The following is a 16,322-nucleotide window of genomic DNA, read 5'->3' as shown; positions in this document are numbered from 1 at the left end:
CAATGGGATGTGATATGGTTTTCCAACAATGGTTTTCTTCTTACCATGAGTCCATGAAGCCCAGCTTTGGGAAGTGTCTGGGTTATAATTGTCCATGGATGGTTTTTCCCATGTCATCAACAGATCCTTCCTGCTCTTTCAGATATAACACAGCACTCTTGGTTGCTTCTCCATTGCCCTCTCAATCAGCTGCTGAGATTTAAGAATGGCATTCCGAGGAGAAATCCACCTGTCTTTTTGGGTACAAGAATTGTTTTTGATGTTCTTTTGTTTGTGTATGAGAAATGTCACTGTTTTCTTTTTTTTTAATAATGTTCGTGTTACCATAAACAAAAAAAGATATTTTGCACGTTAACAGCGTCACATTGCATACATCATGTGTCATAAATTCAATAAAATCCAATCCAATAAAACGTTTTACAACCACACCTTTTAACAATATAAAATGTAGAATCGACTGAGAAGGGTTTAATACTGTATGACTTACAGGACTCCCAGATCATCATGTTTTCATTGACACATATTACTGCTTAAAGTTGTTGGTAGGGCATATATATAAATTATACCCAGTGATATGCAGCATTTGCATGCTGCCGGAATAAAACGTTTTGAATTAAGGCCGTTAAAGGTAGAATGTTCCTGATTACTTACTGCAACATATGAATTCTCCAAATTTCATGGTAGTATATTTCAAATGCTGCCCCTGAGCAAGTAGATTGATATACATCCAGGAAGATCTGGTAATCCTAAAAAATGCCCACATCAGACACTGGAAGCTAAATACATAATAGAAGGAAACTTTACAGATATGTTCCATTTCTGCTCTATTTCCATGTCGCATGCGATTAAACAAGATGCTGCTACACTTTGCCTTCCAAATGCATCTCAGGTTATTTTTTCCATCATATAAATTCTACATACTGAAGGACATAATAATGCTGATTGTCAACATGAAATTTTTTTTTTTATTTGTCCAGAAAACTGGCAACCATACCTGTTATTGGTACCAATTCACTGTCCACCCAGCTTGGTTTTAATTTACTGTATAATATTTCGCCTTTGCCCTCTACTAAGGGGCAACAAAAGATCAGAGGAAGGGAGAGGGGGGAAAGGGGGGGAACAGAGAAGGGAATAAAGGATAAGAAAAAGGGAAAAAATGAAAGAGGGTGATACAAACCTGAACCGGGCAGACAGACAAATAGAATATCCAAACATAGAAACCATATAAGATTTTTAAAAAAGACTCTCGCACTCTCCAAGAGTTAAAGTGCAGGGTAGATAGACAAGAAACCTACATCAGGAAATACATAGAATTAGGGGAGGAGCCGGGGTGGGACGGATGGGTAGATTAACAATGCAGCAATATATTGATGATGAAATTGCACCAAAGCCTGCTTCAAACAAGTAATACAAAACATATGCAGGGCAATTACAAGTCTGAAAGAAAGAAAAAAAAAGTTATTGTATAATATGCATACCATGTGTTTGAGATACTCTCTAACTATCTCCTAACCACTTCAACTTAACTTACTTAAACTGTATTAACAGCGATTCCGTCTTAAAGTGAAACTCTAAGCAGCACATCCACTACAGGTTACTATATTGGTGTTATGTCAAACTCTGACATAGGATGTTGATTATTATTATTATTTTATTATTTATATAGTGCCATGACATTCCATAGCGCTGTACAATGGGTGGACTAACAGACATGTGATTGTAACTAGCCAACTGGATGTACAGGAACACAGAAGTGGAGGGCCCTGCTTAATGAGCTTACATTCTAGAGGGAGTGGGGTATAGTGACACAAAGGGTAAAAGTAGGAGTATGTTTATTAGCTATAGCCCATCTTTGTCTCCCTGTGTAGATGTGGTTATGGCTATTTTCTGCTATTATTGAATTTAATAATGTAAATTGACATTTTATGTCTTAAATGATGTGTGTAACTGTATTGTATGTTATCTCCGGGTTAAGATGCCTCTTTTTCTTTTGTCTGTGGCATCTTGCTCGTCTATGTGATATGTTTGTCTTTTTTGTAATTTATCATAAACAAAAAAAGGAAAAAAAAATTAATAAAAAAAAAAAAAAAAGTAGGAGTATGAAGTAGGTTGTCAAAGTATTCATTGAGGGCTTAGTAGGTAATTTTGAAAGTTGCAGGAGAGGAGTCATGGGGGAAAGGGGATAAAAACCTGCTAACAGTTTAATTGATATGCTTTCTTGAAGAAGTGGGTTTTCAATGATTTTTTGAATGAGTGGAGACTGGGTGAAAGTCTTACGGAGAAGGGAAGGGAGTTCCACAGGAGAGGTGCATCCCTGGAGAAATCTTTGGAGGCAAGCATTAGAGGTGGGCGTACGGACAGAGGATATATGTAGGTCTTTGGCAGAGTGTAGGGGCCTCAACGGGACATACTTGTGTATCAGGGAGGATAGGTAGGTTGGAGCAGCATTATGTAGGGACTTGTAAGCAAGCACCAGAATTTTAAATTGAGCCCTATATCTTACTGGAAGCCAATGCAGGGACTGACAGAGCGTGGGAGGTGCGAGCGGACAGGAAAATGAGCCTCGCCGCCACATTCATTATAGATTGCAGTGGTGCAATCTGGGAACACGTAAGACCACTGAGAAGGGTATTGCAGTAGTCAAGGCGAGAGAGAACAAGAGCATGGACTAGCACCTTAGCTGCATCTGGGGTTAAATAAGGGCGAATGCGCGCTATGTTTTTGAGATGGAAGCGACAGAATGTGGTGATTAATTGGACATGAGGGGTGAAGGAGAGGTTGGAGTCAAAAAGAACACCCAGGCAGTGAACCTTTGAGGTAGAGGTTATGGTAGTGCTGTTGACTTGGAGGGAGACAGACACGGGAGAAGTGACACTTGAGGGAGGAAAGACCAGAAGTTCTGTTTTAGATAGGTTGAGTTTAAGGAAGTGAGCAGCCATCCAGTTGGAAATCGAAGAGAGGCAGTCAGAGACACGAGTCAAGATGGGCGGAGAGAGATCAGGAGAGGACAGGTAGATTTGCGTGTCATCCGCATAGAAATTATAACGGAAGCCAAAGGAGCTGATGAGTTGACCAAGGGAGGCAGTATAGATAGAGAACAGTAGGGGACCAATGACAGAACCTTCGGGATGCCAACAGAGAGTGGTTGGGGGGAAGAGGCAGAGTCAGAGAAAGAAACACTGAAAGAGTGCTGGGAGAGGTAGGAGGAGCACCAGGAGAAAGCAGTATTCCATAGACCACCCACAGCCTCTCCCCAGTCCCCACTCACAAGGATAAGTAAAGTGTATGCACTTTATGTATATAGTGGATGCCGTGTGTGTGCGTGCATAGTGGATGCAAAGTGTGTATAAAAATAATATTTATAATAATACCATCCACTGCACCTTTGCCACTGTGAAAGTGACAGGTGTAAAGAGGCCTCAGTGAAATTTTGTTGAAATTATTTTTTGGGCAATGTTCTAAATAATATTTTAATAAAAATGAATTTATTTTAAAGATCTTGATCTACAATATGCATAATAATTGTACTTGCATGTCTGATGGCAAACTAAGATAGCAACAAATCACATATTCCAAATTCTCTTTTGGTTGTTAAACTGTGTGACAAGATGTATTGTTCACAATCCCACTCACACATCAGCTATAGATTTAGCTGCCCATTTCCCCTCCCCCAACTCTTACAAATTACCCTTTCATTAGTTCCTTAACCATTTTATAGTCTTAAAAAAAAGTTGGTCCAATCTCATCTGTCATTCTCTTCCACGTGATGGTGACATCTACTTAAAAATGAGATACTGAAATTGTTTTTACGTATCCACAGAGAGAAAAAAAAAAATATCCTCAATAACTTTTGAAAAAAAAATGCAATCTAAAAATATTATATACAAGTATTCATTTTTTAAAGTATATACCGAAATAAAACTAGTTTTATCTTTCATCATTTCTTTTTTCGTTCAAATACACAGCTCAGTAATGACGGAACATAGGGTACATTGATTGTACCGTAATTTTATTGATAAATCACAAGAGCGGCATCTTATCGGAATTATCTGCATTCAGTTAAAACCTATGGGTCAGTAAACTGCAGTAATTCTCATAAAATAAATGAAAGATTAATGTATCAGCTTCAACTGTATAATGAATATAAATCATTACATAGAGTGAAAAGATTAGTTTCTCTGTTACTTTGTTTCTATATTCTAGTAATAGTAATGACATTGACTAATGAACAAATTAAGCTTGTTTAGGTATGCATGGTATGATCACCACAGAGCTATAAAATCTATGTATACTGGGCCATGCACAGACAATTTAACTACACTGATATGTGTCAGTAATTTGCAATAGTTTCAATGACTGAATTCAAATACAATGTTTGGGAATATAAAAAAATATATATCCATTAAATAGTACAGTACTCTGAAAATATATTACAGTGTATTTATTGAAATGAATAGTGTATATATTACAGTTTCCCTTTGGTAGTAGTAAAAGTTACAGATATCGGAAATCCATTGACCTGTCTTATAAGCTTGTTAAAGTAGTTATGGTAAGGACAGTACATAATAGTGTGCATGCTTTCTTTTTTGGACTACATAGGAGGAGCTGATATGATTGTTAGCACACTCTATTAGCATTCCTCATAAACCTCGAATACCCATCCCCAAATAATGTACACCACCCCCTTCCTGATACAGTTCGCTCACTCTCTGCTTGTAATGCATCATTTCTCAAAACCCCCCTCCCCTTGCTGCTGCATTTATATGCATTCAGACATCAATAGTCCCCCACCCCCTCCAGCAGACACCCTGTGCAGCACCCACTCTTTATTCTCCCCCTGGTCTCCCAGCACACAGCCCACACAGGAGTGAGGAGGGGGGCACATTTCTATACACTACTTCTTTTCTCTCTTTTTCTCTTTCTACCCAGCAACACAAAGCATAGACTATCCTTCCTCCTCCACGTTGCTTTAGGGCTGTGCCCTATTGTCCTCCTGTTTTTTTGTTTTTTTTTCTTTAGCTTACCAACCCTCCTCCTTACACCCTTTACCCCTCCTTTATAATCCCCTCCCCTCACCCCGAGCTCCATCTGCCTCGTCCCTCTCTCCCCCTCCCCTCAATCCTGGTGTAAAAAAAAAAAAAGCACGCACACATTTGAAATCTTTACCCAGTTGTTGCCATGGGAACCCTCCCAGCATAGAAGCCTTGAGAAGAAAAAAAAAAAAGCATTGGGCGCCTGTGACTACGTATATTCACTCCACTCCGCCCATGTGCATGCATTACTGGTGCTTTCTCCCTTAGTAAATAAAAGTATGAAAGGGGGAGAATTTATATATATATATGTATGTGTCTTTAAGAGTATTGTATAAATCCTCTATTCCCTTCTAATGGGGAGCAACAAAGCAGCAGTGTGTAGTTTGTATTTGAGTTAGAAGAACCATGTGTTCTGGGTTGGGCCAACCTCAAGTATACTAAGACAGCAAATATAAACGTAGTGCCTCCTACATGTGATGACAGAATAGGGTGGCTGGGTCCAACAAGCTTCCCCCCCTTTATATCACTTCAGTGTGTTGTAAGGCAGTGCATGAAAAGTGCTCTCCTTGTAGTATACGGCATCCAATGCTTAATAAGGGAACGCAGTTAGCTAATTAAGGCAGTGCTTGTCCTGCTTTGTTAGTGAACTGATAACTCTCTAGCATGAATGCTATTTACTGCGGGGCAGAAGTAGATCTGAACTGCCTCACCAGCCTGTAGACATGTGTCTAGGAAATAATGGCGGATATGACAATACTAGGGTGGAAGAATGATAGACATCAGTCTACAGAAAGAGGATGTTAGCTCACCAATTCCTGATCAGTGAGACACCACACAAAATACCCAGGTCAATAGTTCCTGTACAAACTGATGAAGATATTCACCTTAAATTGCAAGCATGCTGCATGGCTGCATTGGTTAAAGGGAGCCATGCAGTGTACAGTTTATATACAGAGCTCTTGAATAAAAATGAGTCTACACACACACATAGAGCTGTGCATTGCTACATAAACCCTCTATATATATCATTGTTTAATAGAAGGGGTTATGGCGGGAAAGGGTCAGGCTAAGGCTGCCTTGGTGAATGCATGGTGTTAGAGAGGACATAGTGTTAGCCAGTGGGCTATCCGTGCTGGGGAGGGGGGCGTCCTGCACTAATAACCGTGGAGTTTTCGCTTAAGAAAACACGTATCAATATTAAATGTCAGCTAGCCCCCAATCCATCAGTTTAGGCTCGCTCACTCTAATGAAGATCACTTGTCTGGACCCTTCCATCCCCCACCAAAGGGTACCTAAACAATAGGCATCTCCCAGAGGGGAAAAAAAGAGCGGGTTTGGTTGTCAGGTTTAATGGGCAGAGCTGCTGTAATGTAAAAGGTGACAGCACTGCTCTGCTGTGTGTATACAGCCCGTGGATTTCACATCATTGATGCACACTGCTTTTTTTTTTTTTTGTTTTTTCCTGAAGGGGCTGTCTTTTTTTCAGGTGTCATTTAGCAATTTATCTTCAAAACAGATACAGCTGAGTTTATGGTGAAACACATTACAATGTATCAATAAAAAAAATGATTCTGCTTGTTCAACATCTTTGTTGTTGAAATAGTTAAATCTGAATTACTGTAAAAATCAGATGGTCCATTTTTGTTATGTGGGGACAATGGGTTGAAAGACAAAAAAAACGAGGAGATAATCTCAAGGGGGTAAAAGAGAATCCAGTCCTATAAACTAACAAAGCCCCCCTGCCCCCCTCCCCTGAGAGTTGCTTTCAGCCAACTCCAACTACCTCCCAACCCCCAAAAAATCTTTGATAACCTTAACCCAGCTGCCAGATTAACCCTTAAGGTTGAACAGGAGAAGTCTCTTTTTTTTTTTTTTTTAGAATTAAAGGCAAACAGCTAATGGATATCTGTAAAGACATGTTTTTTTAATTTTCTTCTACCTACAATATAATAATAAAAGAGACAATATATACACACACACTGCCCCCTCCCTATTGCTGGTGTGATTGTGAAATGCTCACTTTCACACCCTATTATATCCAGGATCCTGTCTCTCAAAATGGTCTCGTCTTTACATGGTGAAAAAGCTCCTTCCACTGGGTGGTTGAAACCTACAAATCAGAAATAATTAGACAACAGCATTTAATTAGAGCCTGGAGCTAAATGCAAGAAAATATTTCTTTGCATACAATATTATAGCAGAGGAGGGGGTGTCTTTTTTTTTTTTTTTTGCTTTTTGCTTTTCACATCTGGACAACAGACACAGTCATTTTCGACTTGTGATCCTCCACGAAATTTGATCTTTCTCTTTCTCTCTCATTTTTTTTTAAATACCTTAATTTAAAAAAAATTGCCCAGGAATACGATCATTTCTATCAATTAAGAGGCGGAAAAAGGCGCCCAATCTGTTGATCAGCCAGCTGAGATAAGAGCGGAGAGATCAGAATAAAAAGGGGGGGACATAAATAATGAATTGATGCAGCCAGACAAACAACAACTCACTTTTACTGTTTAATGTAAAATCCGACAAGCAAAAACACAACATTCCCTACAAAACCACTAGTGAGTATTTTGTTATTATTATTATAATAATGATTTTATTATTGGGCACAACCACCAAAGCCAGCTTTAATTCTGAATCTCAGCCCCCTCTCCCCCACTTCTCCTCTTTCTTCCAGTCCTTCGACTATTTTCTATTTCTCTTTATTTTTTTTGTAAATATGGTATTTGTATTAGTGATCAGATTTTTTTTTTTTTCCCCCATTTTTTTTTTTTCTTTTTTCTAATTCTTGCAAAGCTGGGCTGCATTGTTCTGCCTAAAATTCCAAACCCCTCCCCGTTCTTTGTCTAGCCGTTCTGTGATTGGCGAAGCCGGGACTGGGCTGCCGTAATGCCTTAGCAAGCCCATTCATCTGTGCACTTGGGCGTTGGACACTGCATCTTATTAGCGAGCAGGGAGATTTCTCCATTTTCCTGTTGTACCTTTTTAGCACAGCTACAAATCTTGGGGATCCTAATATTTTTTATATATATATATCCATCTAACTCTCAACGTTCCATCCTAGAAGGACGGGATAAAGAAGAGGGCAATATATTTTCTCAAGCCAGCTTAATTGGGTGAATATCTTTTGCACTTTGTATTTTTTTTTGTCTTGTTTCTTCCCTCCCCTCCTCTTTTTTTTTTTTTTTTTTTTTGCAAAGAGGAGTTGCAGCTGTATTCCTCCGGCTCTGATCTCTTTTGTGCCCAGGCTTCAGACACCAGCCACATCTCTTTTGTCTCCTTTTCCTGTGTGCCTGCCTTCAGTAGCTCTCTCTACTTTGTAAAAAGAAAAAAAAATATTATAGATATATTTTTGTGGTCTTATTCAATCTGCAAATATACAACTTTTTTTTTATATTATTCAGTACGTATAGATAATAGCATAAAAAAAAATATATAAAATCTGATCTTGTCTCTGGGAGTGACTTCTGCCTTTGCCTTTTGTTGGATATACAGACAGCAATGGGAGCCCAATTCTCCAAGAGTCCATCCAAAGGTGAAGCAGCCACCGCTGAGAAACCAGGGGAAGCAGTAGCAGCATCTCCATCCAAGACTAATGGCCAGGTAACTGCATCTGTTGCATCCTTGTTTAGAGATTACTTGTGGGTTTTTAAAATGTATTTTTCTTTGCTGGGGTGGGGGGTGATTGACATGTTACTGCTACTATAATGTAAGTTGCATTTTCTATGTACAGTATGCTTGACAGGAGTGACAAATTAAATGATCTGGTGCCCACTGCAGGTTTTTTTTTTTTTAAGTTTATTTTTTTGGTGAGATCTGATGTACCTAGATGTGTTGCATGCCCTATATGATGCAACGTTTACCTCTCAGACTTGGCTCCCACTCCCATGATTCCCCCCCCCCCCCAGTGGCACGTTTTAATTGTTTGGATAGGGAGGTGGCAGCTATTCAACTACCTGCTATGGGGATTCATTGCTCTTTCTTGCTGGTTTGTAACTCGCAATTATGTCTGTTATACAATATAATGTTTAAATTAAGAAGATCGCCTGGGATTACTACAGTAGATTCCTTGTATGTTGTACTGATGGCTAGGGATGTGCCCATTCTGCTAGCAACATGTGGCTTGCAAGCTTCGGTGATCCCCAATGTAATCCTAAATCCTAGCCATCCAGCTCTGCATTGTTGTCTGTCTTTGTCAGGTAGGGACCTGAGATGGCAGATGGTATGGAGTATTTCAGGTGATCAGTTCACTGATTGCAATAAAAAGTAACCTGATTCAATGTGTCTCTCCCCCTCCCCCCCTAACGTTTGATAGAATAAATTGGCTTAAACGAAGGAAGTATGGGAGGACGCTATTGTATAGTGTTCAATTATTTTTTCTTTCTTTTATTCCCCTCTTAACATCTTGTCTGAGAGGGAAAGCCAGGGGCTTTGTCTCCGTTTGCTCCTCGCTAGAGCTGCTGCTGGGAAGGCGTGATCTGGGAGCTAATGTTCTTGCTGCCTGCTGAGCTCCCCGGAGCATTCCACCGCTGGTGGAGGCACAGCGCCCTCTAGTGTGCGCGCTCGGAAATGCAATTGAATGGGCAGAGCCAGAGCTGGGTTTGGAGGCGGGGATGACTATAATGGTGGGAAATGTTGGTCTATTTTCAACTGAGCACGTTGTTACACTGTATTCAGTAAATAGAACGTGCAACTGTAAAGAATTGCAGTTATATATATATATATATATATATATATATATATATATATATATATATATATATATATATATATATATATATATATATATATATATATATATATATATATATATTTTTTTTTTTTAAGTAATGCTTGTATCCTTGAACTGTTTACTTGGCTCTTTGTAATTTTTGTTTTTTTTAATATATATATATATTGCTATTTAAAACTAGTTTTGTGGTTATTGGTATCTGTCTAGCTTAGTGTTATTTTAACGTGAACTTCAAATTTAAGGCAAATTGGAAAAAAATCTTTTAGGTATGCTTCCAATTTAACTACTTTACCTTAAACTTTAGATTCACTTTGAATTCTAACTTAATAAATAAACAGATGGTTTAAGACCTTTTCGCAACCCTTCCCTAAATATGAAGGCATATTTGGTTTACAAGAATAACTGTTAATAGCAGATTACATCAAGTAGATTGAAGTTGCCCATAGGGCTGTGGTTCCCAATGCAGGCCTGAAGTTGCCCATAGGGCTGTGGTCCAGGATTGGGAATTTGCTAATCTGTTGCAGTGGTGGTATTGTGTACCTTGCACTGGACTGGGGTCTACTGTCCTATGGTACAAACAATGTAAATGAAAAATATCTGAATATCTGCTGTAATGCCTTCTAACCCAGATGGTGGTTTGTCATAATTGGTCACTTGTGTATTTAAAATGACCCTCTCTTTTCCTTTTAGGAGAACGGTCATGTGAAAGCTAATGGAGATGCATCTCCTGCGGCAGCTGAGGCTGGGAAAGAGGAAGTACAGGCCAATGGGAGTGCCCCTGCCGAGGAGACGCCAAAAGAAGAGGCTGCAGCAGCTGAGGCTGCACCAGAAAAGGAGGCCGCAGCAGCCTCTCCTGCCGAAGGGGAGAGTGCAGAACCAGCCACTCCTGCTGAGGGTGAATCCTCTGCCAAAGCGGAGGAAGCAGGGTCCACATCTACACCTTCCACCAGCAATGAAACACCCAAGAAGAAAAAGAAGCGTTTTTCATTCAAAAAGTCCTTCAAATTGAGTGGTTTTTCTTTCAAAAAGAACAAAAAGGAGAGCAGTGAAGGAGGAGAAAGTGAGGGCGCAGCTGCATCCACTGAAGCAGCAAAAGAAGGCGCTGCTGCTCCAGAGGCAGCAAGTGAAGAGGCCAAGCCTGCCCAAGAAGAGGCTCCTGCAGACAGCAGTACAGAGGAGAAAAAGGAGGAGGTTGCAGAAGCATCTCCTGAACCCCAGGAGGCCAAAACAGAGGAGGCTACACCAGAGAAGCCCTCTGAGGAGGCAAAGCCTACTGAAGAGCAGAAAACTGAGGAAAAAACAGCAGAAGAAGCCCCAGTCCCTAGTGCTGCTCCAGAAGCCCATTCCACTGAACCAGAGGCACCCAAAGCTGAAGAACCAGCAGCTCCTACACAGGAAGCTACATCCGAATCCAGTCCAGCAGCTGAGTCAGCAGAGTAAAAGGCAGTTTTGAGATAATCAAAGAACTTTTTTCTCCCCTTGTTTGTTTGTTGGAGTGGTGCCAGGTACTGGTTTTGGAGAACTTTTCTACAACCAGGGATTGATTTAAAAAGATTTTGTTCCACTTTTTTTTTTCTCTCCCCTCCTTACAGATCCCATCTCAAATCATTCTGTTATCACCATTCCAACAGGCCGAGTAAAGGTTAAATCAGTCACCGGCCTCATTCCTTTCTCGCATCAGTATTAATGTTTTTTGCGTACTTTGCATCTTTTATTGAAAATGTATAATTTTTTTTTTCTTTTTTTTTTTTCCTTCACTTAATGGACTTGCCCATACATGAAGGAGATGGGCGAGTTAACAAGGGGCTTATCAAATGAAGTGATGAGGGGGGCCACACTGGTGTCTAGGTGGTACATACATTGCCAAGAGATTGTGCCACACAGAATGGGGGTAGGGTTCTGTTTTTCCTTTTTAGGTTATGTTTGTGTGTGTTTTTTTTTTTTTTTTTCAAGAGAAAGTAATTTTGTATTTTCTTTATATTGAGGGCAACCTTCTTTAAGGTTTACAACACTAAAGGTCTTTTTACTAAGACAGCAAGCAAAATAAAACAAAAAATAAATACCCAGATCATAGTTTTAGTAATTCATTTAAACCATAGGAACTTTTCACTTATCTCATGTTAGCTGTAACAGTCGGTGATTAAGTAGAAATAAGAGTTGTATAGGCTTTATTGTTTATTGCTGGTTTATGACCTTAATAAAACGTAATTCTGTATTACCAGCAGGGTGTTTTTAACTGTGACTATTGTATAAAAGGAATCCTGATCTCTGAAAGCACATAAAGTTTGCAACTCCTTTCACCCTGCCCATTTTTGTAAAACTGCAGTCATATTGGACCTTTTAAAACACAAATTTTAAATTCAACAAAGCTGTGATAAGTGGAATGGTTACTGTTTATACTGTGGTATGTTAAAATAAAACTTTTTTTTTTTTCCTTTTTTTTGATTATGGCAGACAATGCTTTCTTTTCCAGTTGTCTTTAAGAATTAAGGAAAAATCTCTCTTCAGATGCAATGGTTTTTGTGTAGCATCTTGTCTTACATGTTTTGTAAATACTGGAGAAGCTTTGACCAATTTGACTTAGAGATGGAATGTAACTTTGCTTACAAAATTGCTATTAAACTCTTGCTTAAGGTGTTCTAATTTTCTGTGAGCACACTAAAAGCGAAAAATAAATGTGAATAAAATGTATGATATGTATTTGTGTTTCTTTGAAAGTCAATTTTTTGTAAATTTTTTTTTGTATATCCCTTCTCACAAACATAGGGCAATGTGGGTTCTTAACTCCATGCTCTCACAAATTCGACTATAAAATAATTTAGGGATTCCATATCTGTTAAATTTAAACTGCATTACCAAAACTTTGGATTGTCTGGCACATTTAAGGCCTGGTTTGGGAACTGTTGATATAGACCAACATGGTGTCTTTAAAAGGGGGGATGGTGGGGACGGGGGAGTAGCTAAAATCTTTACTTTTGATAAAACTAAAAGTGATTTTTTTTTTTTTTTAATATATATCAACACTATTTGTACCTGCAGACACTGCTTTAAAAATCAATCTAAGCACCTGGTGTTTTGTAAATATGCAAAGGTGTGTTATTTTATGTTTTTGGACATGAACCAGGTACTTATAGAATAGAAAATTATTCCTCTGGGATAAAGGTGCATTACATTGAAAGTGCCAACACATCATTGGGCTGACTGTGACCATGTTTATTTAAATGGGGGCATACAAAGTTCATATTTCCCCCTAGTGATAGAAGGGGAAACGTGCACATTGTATGATTGCCAGTTGAAGTTACCATTTTATATCCTCCAAGTTACCTTTTCTGAATCGAGACGCACATACTTTTTTGTGTAATTTTTTTTTCTCCTCCTCCTTCTCACTTTTCCCCCTCCAGCGATGTATAAATGTTGCATTTACTTAAAACACTAGTTTGTCTATTTCCTTCTAGCCTAAGAGTTGTAAATTGGTAAGCCAATTTAATGGCGCTAAAGTCTGTATATCAACAGTATTACAACCCTGAAGTAAATGTGTTCATGGCACAATTGGAGGTGACTTAAGATACACAAGTGTACCACATATAATGGCAGAAAACATCCTGCAATGGACTACATTTGTAGTTTCTGCTCCAATATTCCCCTCCTCCCCCTCTTAATTCTTTGCATGTGGATTGTGTGTGTAGTCCGTATCTGACTTCTTTACGAAGCTAGGAATTGTGGATACTTGACAAAAGAACTAGAAGCATGTTGGGATAAACCTATAGACAATTGCCCATTTTGGCCTAATTGTACAGTTCCCTTAATTCTCAATTCCTATCTTGCTAAATAAACCACTTTGGATTGTCTATTAAATGACTGGCATAATCTTACATTTATATATATATTTTTTTTTGTCCCCTTTTTTTTTTTACAATGTCCCCTTTTCCTAGAAATCTGCTTCATTCTTCCAATTACTGGTAAGTAGAGCTGTGTTTCAATACTTCATCAATTATGTTCTAGGGTTACTTTGACCTACAAAAAGTAGTTCATATAGCAAACATTGGTTAGAAATGGCAAGGTCAAAATGCAGACAGTTCAGTCAGGAACTCAAAATGTCTAGTAGACTGTATAAGTGACAGCAGGTTCTCCACATCTCCCCCCCCCCCCCCAAAAAAAGTGCTCTCATCATACCATGGAACAAACCAGTATAGCACATTACCCCATAAGATTTAGTAAATAAACACCAGATGTTCAGGGGGGAGAAAAAACAAAACTAAGATCCGATTTAAAAAAAATAAATCAAATATTGGCTGGCTAGGTTTCCAGTTCAGCTACTTATGCCTTCAATTTGAAATTCCTGTATCATGCAATCCATGCTTCTTACATGAATTTCTTAAAGTTTAGTTTTCCAGTTAGTTGAGCTACAGTCTTAAGATTTTGTAGTTTAAAAAAAAAAAAAAAGTCAGGATGACTTCTATTCAGTAGCTAAACGTGAATTCAGCATGGTTTTGTATAATGTTTCTTAAAGTGACACTAGACACCCAGACCACTTCATCTCATTAAAGTGGTCTGGGTGCACTGTCCCAGTCCCTTTAATCCTGTAATGTAAAACATTGCGGTTTTAGAGACTGCCACTAGAGGCACTTCCTACATTTACGTGGAGTTTAACTAAGTGGGATGTCGAGCGTCTTGGAAAAACTCCATAGGAAACCATTGATTCAACTTAATCACACATGCGTATTAGGTTCCCATATCGCTGTGGTGTTAAAAGAGTGGTCCGACCCAGCACCAAGAGACTGTGCTGGAACTGGGTAAGTGGGGAAACATGGGGTTTTTACCCCTTTATTGACTGGCAGGAAGGGCCAAAAGACAGACAATATATTTTTCGAAATACGGTTTTGTATTTCCAACACTACAGTGTTCCTATAATTCTGGTTACAGATTACACCTTTATATTCTAAAGTTAAAATAGGGACTATTTTTATATAAATATATAATTATGTCCCTCAAGTTCTAGCTTAAGTAAAAACTTTACCTAACTACCCTCTTATTCTAGTTTAACTGCTGGCTGTGGGAATGTTTGTAAAACATGATGGGGAGGGGGAGACACACTAAGTCACAGAGTTGTGTCTTTTATGAAGGTCAGAATGAGAGGCTTGGTGGATCTGCAGGATGTCGAATCTTCAGATTTCTAAAGCACTCACAGTGGACCAGTGATGTCTTCCCTGTAACATCACACCACAAGGACAGTCAATTGAATTGATAATTAAAATGTACTAAGGAATCTTAGATTAAATCCTTAGTACAAAGAAATTTGTGTTCAGTGCCCATGACACTGTCACACTATGTGCTACATCTCTCACAATACTGCATGGTATGTATAATGCAACCATACTAACACAATTTATTTTCTATATTTTGACACCTACTCTCCTTTACAGAAGAGCGATGTCACCATTTGTGATGGTTTATACAAACTATACACGTACTGTTTGTGCATTGTCCCAACCATTTATCCACGAAATGGTTATTTTTTTACTTCTTTTAAACAACCGCACAATATTTAATCAATTTATGTCAAGAAATCCAGCATATTCGGCAACATCAGAACTTTAGAATTACAGATATTGGGAGGTTAAAATAATTTGGTATAAACCTAATATTTTTTTTTTTTTTACTTTACAGCAACTCAACCGTAAGATGAGTTAAAGCAATACATGGCCAGTGTTTGTTTTTTGTTTTATTATTTTTGTGTGTCTGCAAGAGTAATAAAGTGGCTAAAATAAGAGACCCTCATCTACATCAAGAAAAAAGTCAAACCTTTCAATATCATTTTATTTTATAGAAGATTTACATTACATTTAAATATGTTTTAATTTATCCTAACTGCATATTTGAAAGAGAAAAAAAAAATATTTTGAAAGTAAAAATTACCGTTTTAAATAAACTAGAGTGAGTAAACTTTCCTTCCCAGACATCATGTGACAGTCTTAAATAATGAAAATTAACAAAGGTTCTAAGTTTCTGAATTTTGGCCACACCAGGTGTTCAGCCATAATCCATCTTTCACTTACTACTGTGCTTCAAGGGATCTTGTATTTCTTGTAATAGATGGACGCGCACCAGCCAATGATATAAATACTTCTATGAAAAAAAAAAAAACAGTTATAGTTAAAAGATTATAACTTGTGTTTTTGTTCTCTAAAAACAACATAAAATAATAATACTTTGAATTTAAGAATAAGGAAGGATATCCTTAGGATTTTCAGTTCTCCAAAAAAAATGCAAGACCGTGTAAATAACAAAACAAAAAAAATGATGGGTACATAAATGTTATGACTAATTATTGGTATTGTACATTTATTGGGGTGTAAACAAGTGAAGAAAAGACTTGTGAAACACCAATAATTTATATTCATAAGCCATAGGACTTAAATTGATTTTATACAATATTGTAGCCAAAAGGTAAAGACAAGAACATCTCAGTGCCCTTGAATGCTAGAGTTTAACCCCTTAAGGACACAACTTCTAGAATAAAAGGGAATCATGACGGAATATATCCGTCATCTGTCCTT

At 38.2% G+C, this 16,322-nt stretch overlaps 1 protein-coding gene across 1 annotated transcript; it reads left to right on the top strand.

Moving 5' to 3' along the window:
* The first annotated feature begins 7,941 nt into the window (after positions 1 to 7,941).
* Positions 7,942 to 12,456, top strand: MARCKS (myristoylated alanine rich protein kinase C substrate). The gene is made up of 3 exons (XM_063443503.1): positions 7,942 to 8,149; positions 8,529 to 8,636; positions 10,456 to 12,456. The coding sequence occupies exons 2-3, from the start codon at positions 8,535 to 8,537 to the stop codon at positions 11,203 to 11,205; spliced, it is 852 nt and encodes a 283-aa protein (XP_063299573.1). The 5' UTR covers positions 7,942 to 8,149; positions 8,529 to 8,534; the 3' UTR covers positions 11,206 to 12,456.
* The last annotated feature ends 3,866 nt before the right edge of the window (positions 12,457 to 16,322 follow it).

The sequence above is a fragment of the Pelobates fuscus genome, chromosome 2, assembly GCF_036172605.1.
Source record: "Pelobates fuscus isolate aPelFus1 chromosome 2, aPelFus1.pri, whole genome shotgun sequence".
Lineage (NCBI taxonomy): Eukaryota > Metazoa > Chordata > Amphibia > Anura > Pelobatidae > Pelobates > Pelobates fuscus.
Note: the sequence above shows the minus strand (reverse complement) of the source record. Positions and strands in the feature narration are given on the sequence as shown.